Source organism: Hakea prostrata, chromosome 9 (assembly GCF_041222555.1).
Source record: "Hakea prostrata isolate BN-2017 chromosome 9, UWA_Hpros_2, whole genome shotgun sequence".
Lineage (NCBI taxonomy): Eukaryota > Viridiplantae > Streptophyta > Magnoliopsida > Proteales > Proteaceae > Hakea > Hakea prostrata.
In genome coordinates this window covers 8,836,334-8,860,941 of record NC_142608.1, presented here as the reverse complement: position 1 = coordinate 8,860,941, position 24,608 = coordinate 8,836,334, and the positions used below count along the sequence as shown (strand labels likewise).

The 24,608-nt window shown below is 40.5% G+C and overlaps 1 protein-coding gene across 1 annotated transcript in view; it reads left to right on the top strand.

Annotated features, from left to right (window-relative positions):
• LOC149004509 (vacuolar sorting protein 18-like) overlaps positions 1-24,608 on the top strand; it is a 112,433-nt gene that overhangs the window by 14,441 nt on the left and 73,384 nt on the right. Inside the window, exons 7-11 of the mRNA XM_089168422.1 lie at positions 10,920-11,021; positions 11,199-11,343; positions 11,604-11,747; positions 11,813-11,932; positions 12,151-12,207. Of these exons, the coding sequence (XP_089024548.1) occupies positions 10,920-11,021; positions 11,199-11,343; positions 11,604-11,747; positions 11,813-11,932; positions 12,151-12,207 (568 nt within the window). The remainder of the gene's footprint in view (positions 1-10,919; positions 11,022-11,198; positions 11,344-11,603; positions 11,748-11,812; positions 11,933-12,150; positions 12,208-24,608) is intronic.

Here is a 24,608-nt window from a genome sequence, read left to right as displayed (position 1 = left end):
TATGTTGCTAATTAGCAACGCTTTATGATGCCATTTTACTTAATAGATGGTCGTTTGAGCAATGCTATACTCATGCATTAAGGAAGCATAAAAATGCTAACATGACATCCCAAATTCTATAGGACGGCCGAACATGTTTGATATCACTACATTCATGGTGGGAGTACTTGCTCAAGCGAGATCTTGCCACTTATAAAAACCGAGATCTCGACCTAGATAGTGAGATATACAATTTTTCTAGTGTAAACTCAGTGGCCCATTTGGGTGGCCCCAGTTGGGCTGAAACTTGGTATTTTTAGCCTATTTAAGGCCTTTTGAACACACTGGTGGCCTTGGATTTGTGAGAAAATAACCCTAAGTATGTCTTCTAAGTCGACCCTATGTGTAAAATCGAAATGCTGTGAAATGCAAGGTTAGACAATAAGTAATGTAGAAATATCAAGTGATTCAAGTTATCAACTATCAAGTATCAAATACATTACACATAAAACTATCAAAGAACTTAAATGTGTTCAAAATTTAACAACCATAAGAAGTTTTAGTAAGATTTAAATCATAATCCTTGATTTCACAAGACTGCAAGAGTATCACTCAACATTTTGCATCAACTAATTCTGAACGGTGGCCATATATGACTTCCAAGTCAACTCATCACTGTAGTATGTCACATATCGGTTTATGTGGGACTGATATGTCTCTATGTTAGAATACTGGAGGAATAACACTCTAGGGTAACTATCAATCGTGGGTGGGTGAAAGATCCATTGCTGCTCTTGCTGTTCGTGTTGCTATTGAATATATGGGTAGGGGTTTCTAAGCTAGTCAGTCAACAACCCACCTTTACTCCTATATATGTACTCTCATGGTGCAGGGTTTTAAGGAATAGCATGATCTCCATAAAAAGAATACCCCGGTGTAATCGACCCGGTGCTGTGATCCCCGTATAGGTACTCCAATGACTGCCAACTGGCCAAACTCTGCTCTTGTGAACCATTGTGACCATGATCTAGGCTCATGCTTCCCATGTTCAATTTAAGATCCTGCATGCTTGCATCATCATTCGTTTGTCCCTGGTTTGATTTGCTCTTCCTACTCCTAGTATAAGTCTGGGCAACAGGGGAACTGTGGCTTACATGTGTCGAATGACTTGAACTTGGTGGAGGTGACTACCTTTGTTAACTTTGACTTCCACCAGCAACACCTGCAACTTGACTGCCTCCATGACTTGGTGGTTGACTTAAAGGGATGGTATCTTTGGCATCATTTGAACTCCACTACTAAACATCACCTTAGTTGTTTCATGTCAACCAAGTGGCTCCACAAATAGTTCACTTGGTCCTGCTGATGCTGCTAGCCTGCTACAACAGCCTGACCCTCATTAGAAGAGATGTAGTCAACCACAACATTTGGGCCCATGGCAGCAGCAATGGTAGAATCCTACTGCCCTCCGGGCCCATCCAGCACTTGTTCACCTTGATCCCTAACCCACTAGTATATAACATCATCTTCCTCATCCTCTGTGGGGGCTCGTGGAATATATCAGTCAACTCAATCGGTTCCCGATTTTCGTCATTGATATCATCTTGTATGTGCCTTATTCTCAACCTCATGTTATAATGCACATACATTAAGTTCTCGAGTCTCTTACTCCCCAATCTGTTCTATACCTTACTATGGATGAGTGGGAAGGTGCTCTAATTCCTCTCGCAACCAGAGGATGAGCAAGTCTGTGAGAGTACTTTAATTGCTATATTCCTTGAGATTTGGCGAACTAGTTCCATATAACACCCACTAGTTAGCTGCATAACCAAATATAAGAATGCATTAGGCAAATCTTAATACTTATATAACTTATAGGTTATAGTCTTATGGACTTATCAGTTATCACTTATAGAGTTATACTGTTATAGTAATGGACTATTTACCAGGATCATTTTTTGCCTAGTTGCAACCACAGAAGGCTTTCTAAAACTCCTAGAGGCATCCCTGAACTCCTTGATATGTACACAGTTCAATTGTACTTTTACTACTGTATATGTACTAATGCAAGAAGTTGAAGAAACAATTGAATCAGTTCTCACCTCTCCATTGATTGTCCTCTACATGATGGGATTTGGCACAAGTTTCTCCACCGACTTGCACCGCATTCACCAACCTTACATAAGCCCCAGATCATTCTTGTAATGGTACTTTGGGTTGAGGTAGTAAGCTTGTATAGTTGTATCGTGGAAATAAAAAATTTGGTTAGTGATTTGGTTGTTTACTTGTTTATAAATTAAAACTTATAACAAATTAGCAATGTGAATTTAAGTATACAACAAAAACTTAAGGACTTAAAAGTGACTCACTAGCCAAGTGCAAAGGATGCATCAAGTGCGTCTCCCATCTATCAGCGATGATCTTCTCGTAGGATTTGCAGGAGCTAGGGGCAACAACTCTAACCAACTCTTTCATTTGCTGAAGGGAAGCATATATGTGGGGCATTGTGGGCTTCTTCTCCGAATCCACCATCCTTAAAACAAACACAATAGTTCTAAAATGCCCACTGTCCTATTCAGTTGCCTTCAAAAGGAATCATCAGCAATGGTTTGTTGGACTACTACTGCATCAGGATGGCTAGATCCATGCCAATTAAACCACTCTTTACTTGCAAATATGTAGAGCAGACCCACCATTTTCTTCTGGAAGCTTTTCAGAGCTACATAGTTGGTGGCAAATCTAGTCAATCCAGGTTTGACTAGATCACCCTTATAGGGGTTCCTCATCATCTTCAACACATAACCATGGTTATAAATAAAATTATTGACCCTTCTAGCCTTGTCAACCATAGCATTGGTTGACTTTCTCTTCCCAAGTCCTTTTAACATAAGATCAATCGAGTGTGCTACACATGGTATCCAAAAGAGGTGGATCCTGTTGCTCTTCTTCTTTATCAATATTTCATTAGCTTTCTTGAAGTTAGCACCGTTATCTGTGATAATTTGGACAACATTGCTTGGATTTACCTCGAGGACCACCTGCTTAAGAAGCTTGTAAAGGTAATCAACATCTTTGATTTTATTTGGGGCATCCACTGACTTAAGGAAGGATGTCTCTCCATCGTAGCTCAACATGAAATTAATGGACTATCTAGTAGGACTAGTCCATCCATTAACCATCACAATAACACCATATGTTTTCCATCTCCTTCAGTGAACCAATGTATTCCTCCACCTCCTGCTTCACCTTTGGTAAATATTTATTCATTACTTCCCAAGCTGTTGGGCCTTTAACCCCTACACCTGCCCTAGCAATTGCATTGATCATCCCCTGATAGTATGGTGTTTTGGCTACATTGGCTGCAATGTTGTTGTAGAACATGAATTTGCTAATCCCCTATTGTTGAAGTGGAATGTGAATATTTTACAATTGGTTGTTGGACAATTAGTTGTAAAAGAATTAGGTTAGATGCTTTAGGTAGCGACTGAACCAAGATTCGTACGGCTTTTTTTTTTCTTTCTTTCTTTTTTCTTTTGTGACATGCCCATTTTAGTGGGAGTTATGCCATAATATGCATGATTGGTTACATGTGTTGTAGTCGACCGACGATGAGAGTGACAGAATGGATTCTTGCTTCGTTATTGTGTGAGCCATCAGGATCACATTTAGATGATCCTACTTGTACCTTTCACCTTAGACTATGCTTTGAAGAGGACACCCAATGATGCTACTTTAGCCTGTTCTTTAGGATCAGGGATGATGCAATCTTGCAAGGCAAGAATGGGAAAGCAGTTGGGGATAATCGAAATGGCATGAGTGCTTTGGAAAAACTTTTTGTTTTGTACCCTACAGTGATGTGACTCATTGCCCGGGCAACTTGTCATATTGACAAAGTCATGAGTACATCATATGAGATTGGTTCACACTGCTCACTATGAGGGATCGAGAGTGTGGAACTGGGTATAGTTGAATTGTTTAGGGTATAATGAGATAATTCCGAGTGATGTGCTATGTTGGTTCGATGGAGACTTGATATAACACTCTTAGGTTGCATGTTCCATTTCTGCATTGAAAGGATATGAGTTGATGAGAACATTTGGATAGCTTTGCCATCTTATGGCGAGTGGGAGATGTTAATCATAGTGGGTGGGTCCTGGTACAATTTGCGCCAAAGGTGGTGGTAAAGCAGTTACATAGTCCAGGATGACTACTCCTATATTTAGTTGAGTCTAAGCAAGACTCCGATATTGCTTTCCCTCGCTTAGTTGAGTATAAGTAAAACTCTAATTAAGGAATTAGGGTTGAGGGAAAATATTATAAATAGGGGATGGAATATGAAACAGACGACTGAAAAAATACTCTCCTTTGCTTTGTGACTTCTCTTTGGAAAAGAAGCTAATCTTGAACCTCCATCACTGTGGTTCGTCTATTTGGAAGCATTGAAATAACCTACAGAATACACAAGCCAAATCAAGGGAATGGGAACGCAAAGAGGCATCTCTTGTGTCTAGATCCATCGCAGTCAAGATCACTGAGGTAAATGATCTTGAACCCATCTTTGATGATTTTAACTAACAGGAAGGATGCAATTTTAAGCTGCATAATATTTTGTATACCATAGTTATCCAAAGGGGAACCATTGGAATTTTGTTGGCTGAGCTGGATGATGAATGAGATAACGAGTGGACCTAATATTTCCAAACCTGGACCAGAGATTATTTGGTAAATGTGGTGATCCACTCCCCCCTCTGGTGGAAGCTGTGAGCTTATCTTGGGGTCTTTTTCTCTCTCTCTCTCTCTCTCTCCCCCCCTTCTTGTTTATATCTTCTCATAGCTATATACAATGATATATTAGCATCTTACTTTTGATCCAGTACGGAGTCCCTTGTTGGAATTTAGGACCTGGAAGTTGGAAGATCGGTAAGGGCCAATTCTTTGACCTGGCTTGAGGCTGAAATATAAAGGAATGGTCAGTGTCTTGACATAAATGACCTCAAATCATAGTAAACAATAGACTTAATTCATGATTGCCATGGCAGTCTAATCTGCTAGATTGACCTTTTAAGATGGTTCAACCAGTTGTTTCCTTAGTTCAACCTGTAATGTTACCGACTTACCATAAGAACCATTCTGGTTTCAGAAATGATCAGAGACTGATTACTCTCTTTTAAATTTGTGAAGAACAATATACTGTAGGGTAGATCAGTCTCTAGTGCCACATCATGGGTGGGATAGATTGGTCTAGAACCCGATGCAATGAGTTTATGGATTGACAGAAAAGTTTCTCATGCTGGGTGTCTGCTGATAGGGCCTATTAAGTAGAATCTAATTAAATTAAGTGGAGGTAAGCTCACCGATACTTGGAGGTGAGATCCATTCACATGAAAGAAGTTGGATGGGCAGAGAATCTCTTCATCCACCACTTACACCTTGAAAAAGCTATTCCTCACATTGGCATACTGATGCAAGGCTAAAGACATACTCTAGAAAGCAGAAGCCCGAGTTCTTAGGCCATTCAATGGTCTTGAGAAATAACTCAAATCAGTCCATGGCTTTCACAGTTTGAGACTACTCCAGTGGGTTAGAGTCAGCTCACATATTATGGTCTTGCCCTTATCTTAGAGCCTTAGCAATGGAGGCTAGAGCTGCTGCTCCTGCTTATGCCTCACACTCTCCAATTAGTGAAAAATCCTAGCCAGCTCACTTTGCAGCCAATTTTCTTACTCAAAAGAATATAAGAAGAGCACCCAAAAGGATTCCAATTTTGCATCCAACCTTTGAAAAGCATCTTCGGAGTTATTTCACTAGAAAACAATTTACTCCTAATGGACATATTGGTGACTTCAAAAGGTTAAGCTTGAACTCAAGGATTGGGTAATGTTTGGAGCCGGAAGAGTTGATATAGTGCTGAAGTCATACATCACAAGAAGACGTGTCTTGCCAACTAATAGCTTAGGGGTATCACTCAAATTAATTTACGCTTTATGGGCCAGGACTACTGAAGTGGGTTAGAGTTGGCCCACATATTACGGTCTTCATAGGCTAGATCTAGCCCAAGTCTAGGCTAATATGAATGGGAACTTGAGAAATGTCTCAAAGACAATAAAAGGGGCTGTATTGTGAAAATAAGAAACTCCATGTCAAAGAAGTTTTCCTTTATCTAGAGTTGGGTTGTAGTTGTGTCAATTTTAGGTTTGATTTGATACTCTTGTTGGTGGTTATTAGCTAGTAATTGGTCCATGTTTTTAATTTCTATCTTTAGATTGTTATATAAAGGAACTTATGTAAGAGGGTTGAGCACCTCACATGTGAATTGAAATCAATATTTGCTATTGGCAAGTCATTCTTTGTGTTGTAGCAACACAGGTTGCTGTTCGATCCAATCGATCCACCTTCCCATGAGAACCTATGTGTTACATTCTTGTTCTAATTGTTGTCTCACTTCCCTTACTCGTTAATACATCCATTTAAGTAAACTAGGTAAGGTGTAGCTATATAAGGTACAAGATTTCAGGCAAGGTACAAGGTACAAGAACCCATTGTAATTCTCTCCCCCTTGTTGCCATGTCTCGCAAGCTTAGAAACACTAAGCTTGCTCTTCGCTCCTAGAACTCCTCCACCGTCGGCAATATCTCCTCCCAAGTCTCTTCTTGCCATACAAATCTCTCTCGGATCCAGCTCCTCCTCCACGGGGATCCTTCGAACCCCTCTCTTGCTGAGGAAGCGCGGTCTATCCCTGGCCCTTTCCTCCTTCTCCTCCCAGGAGGAAAGCTTTTTAAGGCAAAAAGCTAGAATCAAATGTCTCGAACTTGGGGACGCAAACACTGCCTACTTCCATCGTTCCCTTAAGAGCCGCTTGAATTTCAATTCCATTCCTTGTCTCCTCTCTCGGAACGGGTCCTAGATCTCTGACCCCCCTAGTATTAGGAATGAAGTTGTCTACTTTTTTTTCCAGTCTCCTCTCTCCTTCTTCTCTCCCTCCCAGACTCCCCCTTTCCCCCTCTCTCCCAAATAAGTTTGTTCCCTCCTCTGATCTTGCCTTCCTCTGCTCCATCCCTTCCCCTAAGGAGATCCTCTGTGCCATCCTCTCTCACAAGGCTAATCGTGCCCCTAGCCCTGATGGTTTTAGTATGGGTTTCTTCTTGTCCTCTTGGGACTTCATTGTAGATGACCTTGTCTATGCCATCAGGAGCTTCTTCCTTAATCCCTCCTAGCTCTCTTCTGTAAACCAAACCTTCATCTGCCTCATTCCCAAAAAGCTTGGTGCTTCCTCCTTGTCTGATTTTCGCCCCATTTCCATGTGTAATCTCATTTACAAATTCATCTCCAAAATTCTTGCTAATTGGATTAAGAAGGTTATTCCCTCGCTTGTGAGCCCGAACCAATCTGCCTTCATTTCGGGTTGGAGCATCTCGGACAATATTCTTCTCTGTGCGGAAATTGTTTGTGGTTTTGATAGATCTTCCCACTCCCCGGCCGCTCTTCTGAAAGTGGACCTCCACAAAGCTTTCGACTCGATCCGATGGGATTTCATTAGTGAGGTCCTCTCTGCTATAGGGTTCCCCCTGGCTTTTGTCCACTGGATTGAGATTTGTATCTCTACCCCCCTCTTCTCCATCATTACTAATGGTTTTCCCGCTGGCTACTTCCCCTCCAGGGTGGGAATTCGCCAAGGTTGCCCCCTCTCCCCTTACCTATTCACCCTTGCCCTTGAGATCCTTTCTTGTATCCTCCAATCAAATACGGATCAGCTTCTCATCTCTCCTATTCCCAAATGTAGATCCTCAAATCTCTCCCATCTTGCCTTTACAGACGATCTTATGATCTTCTCCAAAGCTGACCATTAATCTATTTCCACCATCCTTTCCCCCATTGCCACCTTTGAATCCCTCTCTGGCCTTAGTGTCAATCTCAACAAATACTCCCTCTTTCTCTCCGGAGTCTCGGAGGCTACCTGGGCTTCTCTTCTGCACCTATTAGGGTTTCGTCTAGGCTCCTTCCCTGTTACCTACCTTGGGCTTCCTCTCATCCTTGGTAGGCTCACCCGTCACCACTGCTCCCCTATGCTCGATCACATCAGGAAAAAGCTCCAACTCTGGAAAGGTAAGCTCTTATCCTTTGCTAGGAGAGTGGTGCTCATTCAATCTATCCTCCAATCCTCTTATCTTTATTGAAGTGGTATATTTTCCATCCCCAAATTCATCATTCGGTCCATGGAATCCCTCTTTTTGTGCTTTCCTTTGGAAAGGCCAAGAATCCTCTAGATTCCTCCACCCAATCTCTTGGGCTGATGTCTGCCATCCCAAATCTGAGGGAGGCCTAGGTATTCGTCGCATTCTCGATGTTAACCTGGCTTGCCTTCTGAAGCTCATTTGGAAGATTGCCTCCAAGCATGACTCTAGTTGGGTTTCTTGGGTCTATTCCTACATTCTTAAGCAGGACTCTTTTTGGATTGCCCCTTGCCCCTCAAATCCATCCTGGATCTGGAGGAAGATCTTTCTCCTCTGTGCCCGCGCTCTCTCCGCCATCTCTGTCCAAATTTCTCTTGGATCTTCTACCCTCTTCTGGCTTGACCCTTGGCATCCGTTGGGCATTCTCTACTCCCTTGGCCCCCGTACCGCCTATGAGACCCGTATTCCCAAAACCGCCACCCTTGACAATTTCATTTCCAATGGGTCTTGGTCCCCTCTTCCCCACCCCAGTCTCACTCTTGTGTGGAACTCTCTCCCCCCTCTTCACAACCTTTCCCGGGACATCACTGTTTGGACCCCTTCTCCCTCCAAATCCTTCACCACCTCCTCTGCTTGGAACCTTCTCCACTCCCTTCATCCCTCTGTCCCTTGGTCTCGCCTGGTTTGGTTCAAAGGCCATATTCCCCGTCATGCCCTTATCCTTTGGAGATCTCTTAACCTTGCCCTCCCTACCCAAGCCTTCCTCATTAGCCGCCATATCCCCGCCACCCCCTGTTGTACCCTTTGTGGGATTGGTTCAGAGGACGTTGAACACCTTTTCTTTTCTTGCCCCTTCTCCCGTCCCCTATGAGATAGAGCCCTTGCATCCATTTGGCCCCGCTCGAGACGCTCACATGGGTTTGCTCTTGATTGGACTTGGATCTTGAGGTTCTTTGCCAGTCATTGTATTTGTGATAGCCTTGGCAAGCTTGTCTTTAGTGCCTCCATCCACCATGTTTGGTGGGAGCGTAACCTTAGAAGATGGACTTCCAAATCTCGATCCCTAGACCAGATTTGGAAAGCCATCTATTTTGATGTTTCTTTTAGGTTAGCTTCCCTCCCCCATCCCCCTGTTGTTGACAACCCCAGAAATAGGCTAATTATTAGTTACTGGGGTCTTAGTTGCCCTCTCATTCCCCGCTCTTGAGCTTGTGCTCCCCCCCTCCGTCTTCAGCTCTTGTTGTACTTTTCCTTGTTGTGCTGTTTGTGCCTTTAATATATTATTTATTCATCCAAAAAAAAAATTTGCTCAGAAGATCTATAATAGACGCTATTTATGGAAAGGTACAAGATACAAGGTACAAGAAACCACTTTTGTGGAGAAGCAATTTGCTGTGAAGATCTATAATAGAAGCTATTTATGGAAAGGTAAAAGAGTGTAAGAAGGATCTTCATATGATTTTTATTAACCTAGAAAAAGCTTATAATAGAGTCCCTAAAACAAAAATAAGGATACTAAGATGGATAAGTGGCAAAACTAGGAAGGAATAAGCTAAGGAATGATCATATTAGAGCTGGTTTTGAAGTACCTCCAATAGTGATAAGCTACGAGAAAGTCAATTGAGGTGGTACAGCCATGTTCAACCTAGGCCTTTAAATGGCCTTGTGCAGAGAAGTGATTTAATCTAGATCTAAGGGAGTAGACCTAAGATAACATTTAAGAGAAGTGGTGAGAAAGGATATGCATAGCTTAATCTTTGTATCTAGTATGGCCTCTAATAGAATTGATTGGAAGGCCATGATCCATGTAGCCGACCCCATTTAGTTGGGAAAAGACTTCTTGTTGTAGTAGTTACTAATTAGATCTCTTCATCCAATTGTCATTAGAATTTCAGGGTATCTTACTCATCTCTATTTGGTAGTCTATACGTCAGCCTAGTTGAATCTTGGTCTACAATTCTGCCCCTGCTGTGAATTTACAATTCTGCCCCTATTATCATTTGCCATTCGGATATCACTCTAGGTCTTATTTCTAGTTCCCATCTGATTTTGTGCTATAGGTAACCTTTCACATCTGGAATTCATTCTCTGTGAGAAGATCTTGTTGGCTGCTATCTTGATTACTCAAATACGGTTTTGGTGCACTACATTACGTACCAAACCATTTCTGATTGCATGGCTCTTTAATTTTTATTTTGTTTTGGGGGGGGGGGGGGGTAGGGGGACAAGCTAAGCGCAACTGGAAGAATGTAACAAAGAACTATCTAGACCTAGGTAACAACAATTTGCCTATTCCTTGGGGTATCCACAAGAGGCATTGAAGGTAAAAAGGAGAGCTTGGAGTTGACATCATTACAAATGGCATTCCAATTTCCACATCTTGTCTGTAGATCTGGATTTGGTAGTCCATCTTTGAGATTTCAAGCTTCCCTTTCATTTTTTTATTTTTAAAGTTTTTTGATAAAAGATGGTTTAGTTAGTGATATTTGTTGAAATAGGTAAATACCAAAAATGAAAATGATACTGAAGAGAGCCTATGACATGAGTTTCTATGCATAATTATGTTCATTCTTCAGTGTCTCTCCCCCCCCCCCCCCCCAGCCGCTTCCTGCTTTGCTTCCATTTTTCCTGTTGAACATTGGAGGGTCTCCAGTCATTTTTATACTGCTTTTTGCTTCATGATGGGAGAGTTTACTATAAGCCTAATATCTATTATTACATCTTTCTGGTATCTGAAGTTTGAAATTTGCTATCTTAATCGTCAAGCAGTGAACTGCATTTCTTCATCAAGCAAAGAAGGGCTGAACATTTTGCCTGGCTTTCAGGGGCTGGTATTTATCATGGTGATCTAAATTTTGGAGCACAGCATAGGTAGTGTATCTTTTTCTTGACCTCTGATTTCTGTGGCTGCAGAGCAATCTGCTTGGATACTTGTATCTTTTACTGGAGTTTTTTTTGAGGCCTGCTTGTTTATTGTCTTTCATAGGCATATTGGTTACCTTGTGCTGAGACCTACGCTGACCATTATTTCTTCTTGATATCTAATAGTTCTGCTGATGGAAATGAGAACTTTGTGGAGAACAAGGCCCTGTTGGACTACTCAAAATTGGGTGAAGGTTCTGAAGCAGTCAAACCTAGATCTCTTGCAATTTCTGATTTTCATTTTCTACTTTTAATTGGGGATAGGGTTAAGGTATGCCTAAGATCATTGTGTTGTTTCCTTTTTTCTTTAACTGCTTTGACTGTAAACAATTCACAAGCTATAGTTCTATAATTTTATGATGTCTCTTTCTTTGAGGCTCAAGTTCAAAGACTTTCTTATTTTCTTCCACATATTTTACCATAAATATCCTATTTAGCATGCTATTCCTGTTCGTTCTGTTCTTTCATACTTGCTAATGACTCGTCACAAGCCATTAAAATTGTTTTCTGTGACCTTGTAATGTTGCGTAGGTAGTAAATAGAATAAGTGAACAGATTATGGAGGACCTACAGTTTGATCATGCATCAGAGTCGGTTTCAAGAGGTATTCTTGGACTCTGTAGTGATGCTACTGCAGGATTGTTCTATGCTTATGACCAGAACTCCATCTTCCAGGTTTGTGTTTTCTGATGTTACACTTTTTGCCTCTTGTGATTTATCTGAATTTTGGGACATTGCAGGTGTCTGTCCATGATGAAGGCCGAGATATGTGGCGTGTCTATCTGGGCATGAATGAGTATGCTGCAGCTTTAGCAAACTGTCGGGACCCATTCCAAAGAGACCAAGTATATTTAGTGCAGGTCATGGCTAATAATTGTCTTGTTTGTACATATATCAGTTGTTGTGCTGAAATTTGAGTGTACATATATCATTGTGCTGCAGTCTGAGGGGAGATTGTTAATATTGTTACATCCACCCCAGTTTCATAGAAAATAATTAGGACTCAAAAGCTTATATCAGTTGTTGAAACTTATGCTGACTTCTGCTTACTGTACAATGAAAATAATTTGTCTTGCAGGCTGAAGCTGCTTTCTCTGCAAAAGATTTCTTTAGAGCAGCATCATTTTTCGCAAAAGTGAGTTCCTTTTTCTTTGGTTTCTTTGTACAGTTTATGTAGAGTTTCTTATAGAGCTTGCCATTTCTATACTGTAGAACATGCTCTACATGGATCTGGCCAACCAAAAGAGCAGAGTTCTGAGGTGTATTCTGTTCTTGTTGGTCTTAATAGAGCCTCACTAACATGCAGTTCTTAGTAGTATAAAAAAATTCAGATTCTGCTAGGTGACTAATTTTGCAGCACTTGAACCTGAGCAGTTGATCATAAGTTAGTCATATGACTAATATCTCCAGTTATGTGTTATGGCTGCTTTAGTGTTCATTTTTTGCCCGTAATTCAAAGTCTCTTCTTATTTCGGTGTCTTGACCAGGTCAAAACCTGAGTCCTACTAAGTTTCATTGCAGAACAATCGTTAAACGGTAAAAAAGTAAAATCACAATACAAAATAATAACCTACTACCATGGAACAAAATTTGACCGAAATTAACTAAATTTTGGTCAAAATGTTTGTACTTTTTCAAATTGAAATGAAATACAAGGATAGATACGAAAAGTGTCCAGTATTGTATCAACCAAAAATTTGGTCCCGATACTGTATCAAGCCGAAACAATACAATGTTGTTATAAAATGTCCATTTTTAAGCTGTTTTTCGACCTGTCGTCATTTTCGGCCATTTCGAGCCATATTGCCTCAGACATTTCAACTCTCTTTTCAACTTTTTTTGTTTTCTCTTGATTTCATCCCTCTTTTCACCTAATTTCTACCACTCCATTTCATTCAAACACTAGATTTGCTCCTCCATTTGTGCGTTTTCTCAAATCTTGCAAGGTGAGTAACCAACTTCCTCATTTTTTTGATTTTTGTTTTCTTTGTGCCTTAAATCTTCTTGGATTGCTTCCAAATTTAAGTATGTTTACTTTAGAGTTTTGATCTATGAGTTTGTAATGTCAAAATTAATTTTAGATTCTTCCTACTATTTTTATTTTTATTTTTCTGTTATGAAAAATTATTTAGTAAATTATATATTGCTAAAAATGTATATATATAATAGATGTATGAGCTTCAAATTAATGTATGTGAGAGTTGAGACAACATATTGCTTTGATGGTGTTGAGTCAATTTTTTTCCCGTTAATTATGTAATTTTACTGTATTTAATATATATTTAAATAGTTAAAAAAATTTAAATATTAAAAAAACTAATTAATTTCTGTTTTCAATTTAAAAATAGGAGAGTATTAGTGGAAGTATGTATGCAATTTTTGGAGCATGTTGTTGAGCTTTTTAAGATACTTAGTGTGTATTTTTCGTATCAGACCTCTTTTTCAAAGATGTTAGACATAGCTTGGCAACATGGGAGGCCATTGACAGTTGATAGGAGGAAGAATGAGTGTAACTACTGCAAGAAACAAATAGGAGAAGGTGGGGCCACTAGACTGAAGGTGCATCTAGCTGGTGGAAATAGGGATGTAGTAGGGTGCCAAAAGGTGCCCGTAGAGGTCAAGAAGGTAATGAATGACCTGATATATTAGTGGGGGAAAGCAAAAGAGGAAAGAGAAGAGAACACAGAGGGAGGAGTTTGAGGATGTATGCTTAGATGACATTCCAGATCCCGAGGATTATGGTTTAGATGAGCCAGGAGAGTATGGATGTGACCCTGAACCAGAGGCCGAACAGATTAGGAGGGCGATGATGATGAATAGGGAGCAACAGAGGGTTGATGACATGAGGAGGCAACAAAGGTCTCTTGGTTGTGGGTCCTCTAGAGAGCCAGAAGGTATGGGAGGTACAGGGAGCTCCCAAGTCCGTATGAGGAGGAGTTAGAGTGTGAGGCAGGAGGTTCCTATCCCATGGGCCCCTACAAGGGGTTGAATTTCGTCAGCACATCCTATAGATTCGAGTCTGTAGATTCTTCGCAATGATCCAACCCTATTTGTGAGGCCTGAGCATAAGCAGAGAAAGTTGAAGCACTTATGGGGGAGTGTGAAGGAAAAAGTGGGGATGGCTTTCTCCAAATGGGCTTATTACTATAGTATTCCAGCACATACAGCCCAAGGGCCCTACTATAAGGATATGATTGAGGAGATAGGCAAGGCTAGGAGTGGAGTACATGGACTCACTCCATATGAGATATATAATGTCTATTTGCCTAAGCATAAAGATGACTTAAATGAGTATATTTAGGGATTAAAGTCCATGTGGGCTCATTATGGAGTGATTGTGATGGCTGATGGTTGAATTGGTCCCACTAGATAGTCTATCATCAATTTCATGTTGAATTGTGATGGGAGGACAATGTTCCTCTAGTCAGTAGATGCATCCAGTGATAAGAAGGATGCAAAATATATTTATAAATTATTAAAACAAGTGGTGTAGGAGGTTGGAGTGGAAAATGTGATCCAAATTGTAACTGATAATGGCTCCAATTACAAGAAAGCTAGGTTGAAGATGCATGAGAACTCTAGGTATCAAAACATATGGTATTAATTATCATTTTTAAATACATATATTTACATTACATTTTTACATGTACACTTTATGACTTTATAATTTGTGTTGATTCCTTGATGGATGGACAACTATAAGCTCTTTTGGACTACTTGTGCTGCTCAGTGCATTGACTTAATGTTGAAGGACATCGAAAATGTCAAGCTTGTGAAGAAGACCGTGGAGCAAGTTCAACAGCTTAGCACCTTCATCTATAACCATACATGCATTAAAGATGATGGGGGAAAAGTGTCAGGGTGACTTAGTGAGGCTAGGCATAACCAGATTTGCTACTAATTGGATAGCACTGCAGAGCTTTGAGAGTAGGAAGGCTGGCCTTAGGAGCATGTTTGCATCAGCTAGTGGTTTAGCTGGGAGGGTTCTTCTTCCGTGGGAGGAAGGAGAGCACAATTGACCATACTCAATGAGACTTTCTGGCATAATGTGAGGATAGTGGTGAAGATACTTGAGCCTGTGGTGCATGTGTTGATGATGGTAGATCAGCAGAGAAAACCTAGTCTTCCACACATATTTGCTGCAGTAGAGAGGATGAAGCATCAAGTTGCTTAGGTCCACCCACACGGCAACAAGAAAGTACTTGAAATTATCTAAGTTAGATGGTAGTCTATGTTGCAGCATCCACTGCATAAGGCTGGTGAGTTGTAAGTCTAGTATTCAATTTAATTTACATTATGTTATCACACTATTAAGGATTAAATATTCCCTTTATGACATACTTTTTCTTACACAATATACTATTTAAATCCCAAGTACCATTACAAGAACAATTTTGGGATGAGGCAAGATTTGATGGGTGCTATCCAAACTGTAGTGGAGAAGTTGGAGCCGGATCCATCTAAACAATCAATCATCCTTATGGGGGTGAGATAGTGATTTGAATAATTTGATATTCACAATTCATAGTTTTATACTAAGTCATTAACCTAGTAACTAGTCATTATTTTTTCTCTTTATATATTGGATAAAGGCATTTAGGGATGCCACTAGGAGCTTCGGTCATTTCATGGCCGTATTGGGACGAGAATTTGCCCCTAGGGGTAAGTTCATTCATTTATTTCATTATATATTTAATTATTATATTCTATCTTTAATTTAGTTATTTAAGTATTGAAATGACTTGGAGTCTATATTTGTTGCAGCTGAGTGGTGGTTGCAATTTTGACTTGATTCACCCCACTTAAATGTGATTGCAAGCGAAGTGCTCTCCCAGACATGTTTTGCCACTGGTTGTGAGCGAAACTGGAGCATCTTTAGCCTTATTCACTCGAAGAGGCGCAATCGATTGGGTGTGAAGCATTTAGATGACCTTGTCTACATACACTATAATGTGAGACTGAGGGAGGATTATATTAGATAGGGGATGGACAGAGAGAGTAACAATATCGAGTTGGATGACATATTTGAGATGGATGATGATGATAACCAAGTAGTTGACTGGATCAGAGACAGTGGAGAGCCATTACTGGATGAGGAGGGAGGTTGTCCTAGTAGACAGATTGCAGAGGAGATGGGGGCTGATGTGGAGAACTTTATGGCCTAAGAGGGAAGTGCACATGCAGCGCCCGCCCATCCCTTTGGGCCACACCCTAGTGCATCCACCCAGAGTGAGGATTCGATTGTCTGGTCCGACACTGAGGATGATGTGACTTAGGCCTTTGGCGATGAAGACGATGGTGTTGATGTTGACGATGACGATGATGATGATGGAGGGGATGAGGAGGTTGTTGGACCTCGTGATCAGGATTCAGCTGATCTTAGGGACAGACCACCACTACCACTAGCACCAGCACCAGCACCAGCAGTATGTGAGAGTCGAAGGGGGGAGGACGACCACCGAGATTCACAGGCGAGAGTCAGTTCACCCACGCGATACGGTATTCAGACCATACTAAAGCTGCATTTCGAGGTCAAAATGTTTCCTTTACATATTCGAGGAAGTGGAAGGGGAGACAACACGGCTATACCACAGAGGACACACCATCATATGGGTCCCTACCGTCCTGCTAATGTTGAGAGCTTGGTGGAATCTATAAGATTGATGAGCATTGATGATTTCAGAGACTCCTCCACCTCCAGAGGATTCGGATGGCATAGGCCTGCAGAGTCCTCATATGATATTGCTGTGGAGAGTATTGGTTCTATTGGGTCGACTTATGGAGCTTATGGTTATGGACCATATGGTGTCCCTGTTGGCTATTAGACTCAGGGTCAACCACTAGTGGAGCCTTATGCTTATGGAGCTTATGGTGTCCCTCCCACTGTCACCTATCGGAGTTAGCCACTGGAACCTTATTGTCAGTATGGACCTTATCCTTTTGCTGACAGTCAGAGTGCTCCTTCATTTTTTGAGCAGATCTTCCACTCTATTCCACAGCCACCACCAGCCTTTCCATATGTAGTTGAGTCAGTTCCTTTTTGGAAGATTCACAACTTCCCACCGTCAAGAAATCTTAGGCATGTGGATGTGGCCACGTACAGAGCTGCAGTTGCTAACTACGTCAACAACTATATGGGGCAAACATCATGGGACTTGTATTGTCATTTGTATGGGGTGCGTAGACGGAAGAGGGAGACATTGAATAAAGTAGACTTGTAATTGGTAACATTCTTGCTTCTTCTCATATGTAGTATATACTTGGAAAGTTGGATTTTACATTTTCAGTGGTTTTTTGGTAAACTAATAGTTCTATAGTGTTTATTATGCTTGAAATAGGTAGTATGCAAGAATCCAAATCATTTTGAGTCCATATGAGGCCCGAAATTGAAGTTCCAAAATCCTTAAAAAAAAATGTCGAGCCCCCACCCCCAACCCCCCCCCCCAAAGCTGAGAAATTGACCGAAATTGTCGAAATTTCGGTCGAAATGTCCGCATTTTTAAAAGACCGAAACATAGGAATTCACCATTTCGAGCCATTTCGACCAAAATTTCAAGGTCGACCTAAATTTGACTCCATTCCAACTTGTTTCCTAGTTTTTGTTGATTCTATCCCATTTTCACCTAATTTTCACACTCCGCCTTCAACACCACTTTGCTCATTTTTAGCCTCCAAACACCTCTGCCTACTACCCAAAAAGTGACCCCTATTATATATTTAAACTCTTTTATATTGCCCACTTTTAAGGTTCTGGAGAATAGTTGTCATATATTACCAGATTGCTCAGAATGGTACTGAATTAGTAAGAGATGAACCCATTGGTGAAGGTATCAGGCAAAGAAGAAATTTTCAATGTTTTCCGTCCATGTGTATAATGTGAAGATTTCAGAACATCATTTTGAGTCCAGGTCGAAATTTCCGAAGGTTTTGGTCGAAATTTCGACAAGGTAAAATTCGGGAAATTCCCTGACACTTTTTATCTTTTATCCGACTCGGTTGAGAAACTCAATTTCGACCCTCAAATGCACTCAAATTGATTTGGATTCTTGCATACTTCCTATTTCAAGCATAATAAACACTATAGAACTACTAGTTTACTAAAAAAACTACTGAAAATGTAACATCCAACTATCCAAGTATATAGTACATCAGAGAAGAAGCGAGAATGTTATTACTTAATACTTACAAGTCTATTCTATTCAAGCCTCAAAGTCTCCCTCTTCCGTCTGCACCCCATACAAATGACAATACAACTCCTATGATGTTTGCCCCATATAGTTTTGGATGTAGTCAACAACTGCATCTCTGTACATGGCCTCATCTACGTGCATAAGATTTCTTGACGGTGGGAAGTTGTGAATCTCTAAAGAAGGAACTGGTAGTGGTGGGCCTTGTGGCTGTGGAATAGTGTGGAAGATCTGCTCAACAAATGAAAGAGCACCCTGGCTCTCAGGAGAAGGATAAGGTCCATATTGATAAGGTCCCAATGGCTGACTTCGATAGGTGACAGTAGGAGGGACACCATAAGCTCCATAGGCTGCTCCATAACCATAAGGCTCCACTAGTGGCTGACTAGCCTGACCCTGAATCTGATAGCCAGGAGGGACACCATATGGTCCATAACCATAAGTCGACTCGGTAGAACCAATACTCTCCATAGTAGTATTATATGAGGACTCTGCATGCCTATGCCATTCGGATCCTTTGGAGGTGGAGGAGTCTTTAGCATCATCAATGCTCATCGATCTCATAGATCCCACCAAGCTCTCGGCATCGGGTAGACCATGGGACCCATATGATGGCGTGTCCTCTGTGCTCCAGCCATGCTGTCTCCCCTTCCCCTTCCTCGAATATGTAGAGGAAACATTTTTGCCTCGAGATGCAGTTCCAGTATGGTCTGAATCTTGTGTCACGTGGGTGAACTGACTCTCACCCGTGAATCTCGGTGGTCGTCCTCCCAACCCTTGACTCTCACGTGGTGGTGGTGGTGGTGGTCTGTCCCTAGGATCAACTGAATCTTGATCACGAGGTCCAACACCCTCCTCATCCCCTCCATCATCCCCTCCATCATCATCGTCATCATCACCACCATTGTCGTCATCGCTGGAGGCCTGACTCACCTCATTCTCAGTGTCAAACCAGACAATCAAATCCTCACTCTGGGTGGATGCACTAGGGTGTGGCACGAATGGACGGGTGGGCTCTTCATGTGCACTCCCCTCCCTCGCCATGAAGTCCTCCACATCAGCCTCCATTTCCTCTGCAATCAATCTAATGGGACGTCCTGCCTCCTCATCCAGCAATGACTCTCCACTGTCCCTGATCCAGTCAACTATTGGGTTATCATCATCATCCATCTCAAATATATCAGCCAACTCGATATTGATACTCTCTCTGTCCATCCCCTGTCTAATATGATACTTTCTCAGTCTCATATTATAGTGTATGTAGACAAGGTCCTCTAGACACTTCACACCCATCGGTTGCGCCTCTTCGAATGAATGAGGCTGAAGGTGCTCCAGTTTCGCTCACAATCAGTGGCAGAACATGTTTGGGAGAGCACTTTGCTTGCAATCCTAGTCAAGTGGTTTGAGTCACGTCCAAATTGCAACCACCACTCAGCTGCAACAAACATAGACTCCCAAGTCATTTTAATACTTAAATAACTAAATTAAAGATAGAATATAATAATTAAATGTATAATGAAATAAATGAATGAATTTACTCGCAGGGGCGGATTCCCGTCCGGATACGGCCAAAGAACGACCGAAGCTCCCAGTGGCATCCCTAAATGCCTTAGCTAATATATAAAGAGAAAAAACAATAACTAGTTAGTAGTTACTAGTTACTAGTTACTACTTACTATGTTAATGACTTAGTATAAAACTATGAATTGTGATTCTGTGAATATCAAATTATTCAAAATTTCAAATCACTATCTTGTCTCCATAAGGATGACTGCTTGTTTAGCTGGATCCGGTTCCAACTTCTCCACTACAATTTGGACTACATCTATCAAATCTTGCCTCATCTCAAGATTGTCCTTGTAATGGTACTTGGGATTTTAATAGTATGCTATGTAAGAAAAAGTATGTCATAAAAGGGAATAGTTAATGCTTAATAGTGTGAATGTGTGATAACATAAAATAATGAAAATTAAATTAAATATCAGGCTTAACAAATCACCAGCCTTATGCAGTGGATGCTGCAACATAGACTCCCATCTAATGTAGATGATTTGGAGGACTCTCTTGTTGCTGTGTGAGTGGACCTGAGCAACTTGCTACCTCATCCTCTCTACTGCAGCAAATATGTGTGGTAGAGTAGGTTTTCTCTGCTGATCTACCATCCTCAAACATGCACCACAGGCTCAAGCATTTTCACCACTACCCTTATATTGTGCCAGAAAATATCATCGAGTATGGTCAATTGTGCTCTCTTTCCTCCCACTGATGAAGAACCCTCCCAGTTAAACCACTCCTTTGGTGCAAACATGCTCCTAAGGCCAATCTTCTTACTCTCAAAGCTTTGCAGTGCTATCCAATTTGTACCTAATTCGGTTATGCTTGGCCTCACTAACTCACCTGACACTTGTCCCTCATCATCCTTAATGCATAGGTGTGGTTATAGATGAAGGTGCTAACTTGTTGGGCTTGCTGCATGTTATTCTTCACAAGCTTGACCTTTCCGATGTCCTTCAACATTAAGTCAATGCAGTGAGCAGCACATGGAGTCCAAAAGAGCTTATATCTGTCCATCCATCAAGGCATCAAACCATCAATACAAAGTTATAAAGTGTACATGTATATGTGTAATGTAAATATATGTATTTACAAATGAAAATTAATACTATATGTTTAGATACCTGGAGTTCTCCTGCATCTTCAACCCAGCTTTCTTGTAGTTGGAGCCATTATCAGTCACAATTTGAATCACATTTTCCACTCCAACCTCCTTCACCACTTACTTCAATAATTTGTAAATGTATTTTGCATCCTTCTTCTCACCGGATGCATCTACTAACTTGAGGAACACTGTCCTCCCATCACAATTTAACATGAAATTCATGATGGACTGTCTAGTGGGACCAGTCTAACCATCAGCCATCATAGTCACTCCATAATGATTCCACATGGGCTTTAATCCCTTAATGTACTCATTTAAGTCCTCTTTATGCTTAGGCAAATGCACATTATATATGTTATATGGAGTGGGGCCCTGTACACCACTCCCAACCCTGCCTATCTCCTCAATCATATCTTTATAGTAGGGCCCCTGGGCTGTATGTGCTGGAATACTATGGAAATAAGCCCATTTGGAGAAAGCCATCCCCATTTTTTCCTTCACACTCCCCCATAAGTGCTTCAACTTTCTCTGTTTATGCTCATGCCTCGCACATAGGGCCGGATCATTGCTAAGAATCTTAAGATCCAGATCTGTAGGATGTGCTGAAGAAGCTCGACCCTTTGTAGGGGCCCGTGGGATAGGAGCCTCCTGCCTCACACTCTGAGTCCTCATAGGGATTTGGGAGCCATTTGTGCCTCCCATACCTACTGGCTCTTTAGAGGAACCACAACCCAGACCCCTCTGTTGCCTCCTCATGTCATCAATCCTTTGTTGCTCCCTACTCATCATCATCGCCCTCCTCAGCTGATGGGCCTCTGGATCTGAGTCACTCTCTCTTGGCTCATCCATACCATAATCCTCAGGACATGGAAGGTCATCTAAGCAGGCGTCCTCGAACTCCTCCCTCTGTGTTCTCTTCTCTTTCCTCTTTTGCTTTCCACCACTAATATGAGGCCATTGCCTCTTGACATCTACAGGTATCTTTGGGCACCCTGTTACATCCTTGTTGCCACCAGCTAGATGCACCTTCAATCTAGTGGCCCCATCTCCTCCTATTTGTTTCTTGCAGTAATTACACTCGCTCTTCCTCCTATCAGCTGTTAGTGGCCTCCCATGTTGCCAAGCTATATCTGACATCTTTAAAAGAGAGTGCCTGATACAAGAAATACACACTAAGTATCTTGAAAAGCTCCACAATATGCTCCAAAAATGACATACATGCTTCTATTAATAACCTCCAATTTTTAAATATAAAAAAAATATATAACTATATAAGTATTTTTTAATATATAAATAATTTTAAAATATATAAAATACACACAAACTATCTTAAAAATATCCTCAACATGCTCCAAAAATTGCATACATGCTTCCACTAATACTCTGCTATTTTTAAATTTAAAACAGAAATTAATTAGTTTTTTTTAATATTTAAATATATATTAAATACAGTAAAATTACATATTTAACAGGAAAAAAAAATTAATTCAACACCATAACAGCAATATGGTGTCTCAATTCTCACATACATTAATTTGAAGCTTATACATGTATTATACATACACATTTTTAGCAATATACATAATTTAGTAAATAATTTTTAATAACAGAAAAATAAAAAAATAGTAGGAAGAATAAAAAAATAATTTTGACACTACAAATTCATAGATCAAGACACTAAAGTAAACATACATAAATTTGGAAGCAATCTAAGATTTAAGGCACAAATGAAACAAAAATAAAAAAATGAGGAAGTTGGTTACTCACCTTGCAAGATTTGAGAAAATGCACAAATGGAGGAGCAAATCAAGTGTTTGAAGGAAATGGAATTGTAGAAATTAGGTGTAAAAGGGGATGAAAGCAAGAGAAATCATAAAAAATTTCAAAAACAGGTTGAAATGCAAAGGGCGATATCACTCGAAATGATGAAAGGGGCTCGGTAGGTCGAAACTGAGTCGATTTTGGGTATTTTATAAGCTGCGCAGGTGTCGTTTCGGCCCGATATGGTATCTGGCCGAAATTCTGACTCTGTTGATACGAAACGATATCTGACATTTCTTGTATCTGTACATGCATTTAGTTTCGATTTCAGATTTTGCAAACATTTCGAGCGATATTTTGACCATATCGCTTGAATTCTTTCCATGGTATCAGGAAAATTGATTTCCTTTCTTCATAGAAGAACTGGAGATGTTTCCAAAGTCAATCTTTTGCTTAATGGAATGTTGGTCTACATGTGCTTTGTCTGGTCATGTTGCATCGAATTGTGAGCTATACGTAAACTGGTGGTTCACAACAAGAAGACACTTTCCAACTAAATGAGGTCGGCTACATGAGTCCTTGCATTCCATCGGCTCTATTTGAGGCCATACTAGATATAAGGCCTCAACTATGCATATCCTTTCTCACCCCATCTCTTTAAGGTAATCTTTGTATCTACCCTAGTTCTTTTGATTCTTTAGATCTGGATTAAATTGCTTCTCCGTACAATGGCATTTAAGGGCCTCCATTGAACTTGATTATGCGACCTCAATTGACTTTCTCGTAGTTTATCATTTGTTGGAGCTACTCCTAGACCAACTCTATTATGATCATTTTGTACTTTATCCTTCCTAGTTTTACCACTCATTCATCTTAGCACTCTTATTTCTACTACATTGAATTTATTTATCTATATGATGCTTCTTAACATCCAACACTCCACACTATATCCTTTCTCACCCCATCTCTTTAAGGTAATCTTTGTATCTACCCTAGTTCTTTTGATTCTTTAGATCTAGATTAAATTGCTTCTCCGTACAATGGCATTTAAGGGCCTCCATTGAACTTGATTATGCGACCTCAATTGACTTTCTCGTAGTTTATCATTTGTTGGAGCTACTCCTAGACCAACTCTATTATGATCATTTTGTACTTTATCCTTCCTAGTTTTACCACTCATTCATCTTAGCACTCTTATTTCTACTACATTGAATTTATTTATCTATATGATGCTTCTTAACATCCAACACTCCACACTATACATCTGGTCCTATTAAATTTTCCTTTTAGCTTTAGAGGAATACATTGATCATGCAAGACTGCGGACACACCTCTCCACATCACCCACCTTATTTTAGTTATTTGGAAAACATCATCCTCTACAATTTAAGTTATTTCAGAATATTCTTTTCAGCTAAGGGAATATTCCCTTTTAAGTTGTAAAATTGTTTTGGTTCTTGTTCAGTGTCCTAGTACCTAGCATGTTAATGATCAGGTTAGGCCGCCCTTCCTTGTTAGCGTAGTGTGTAGGAATCTATTTTTGAGTCTTTTATATGCTATTTAAGAATAGCAAATGAATTGATGAATTAACTGTTGAGTTTATTTCATTGCTACTGGTATTGTACGGTGGCGTAGACTTCGTCACCTTCTTATTCCGCCTTCTTATATGATTTCGTCTCATTCAAGTTGCTGAAATTTCTCGCAAGTTCAAGGATATTCTTAGTTTAACAAGCAGCTGTCAAGGTCGTTGTGCAACATCAGTAACTTGAATCATCCCAACACCATATCTTCTTCTTCTTCTTCTTATCCCTAATTTCCTAAACCCTGGCTACCCCTTCTCAATTTTTGCTTTCTACAATCCCTATCCATTAAAAACCCTCCACAGCTTTTCACCATTCGAAGCCATTCAAAATTCAGCCTGCAGCCTCC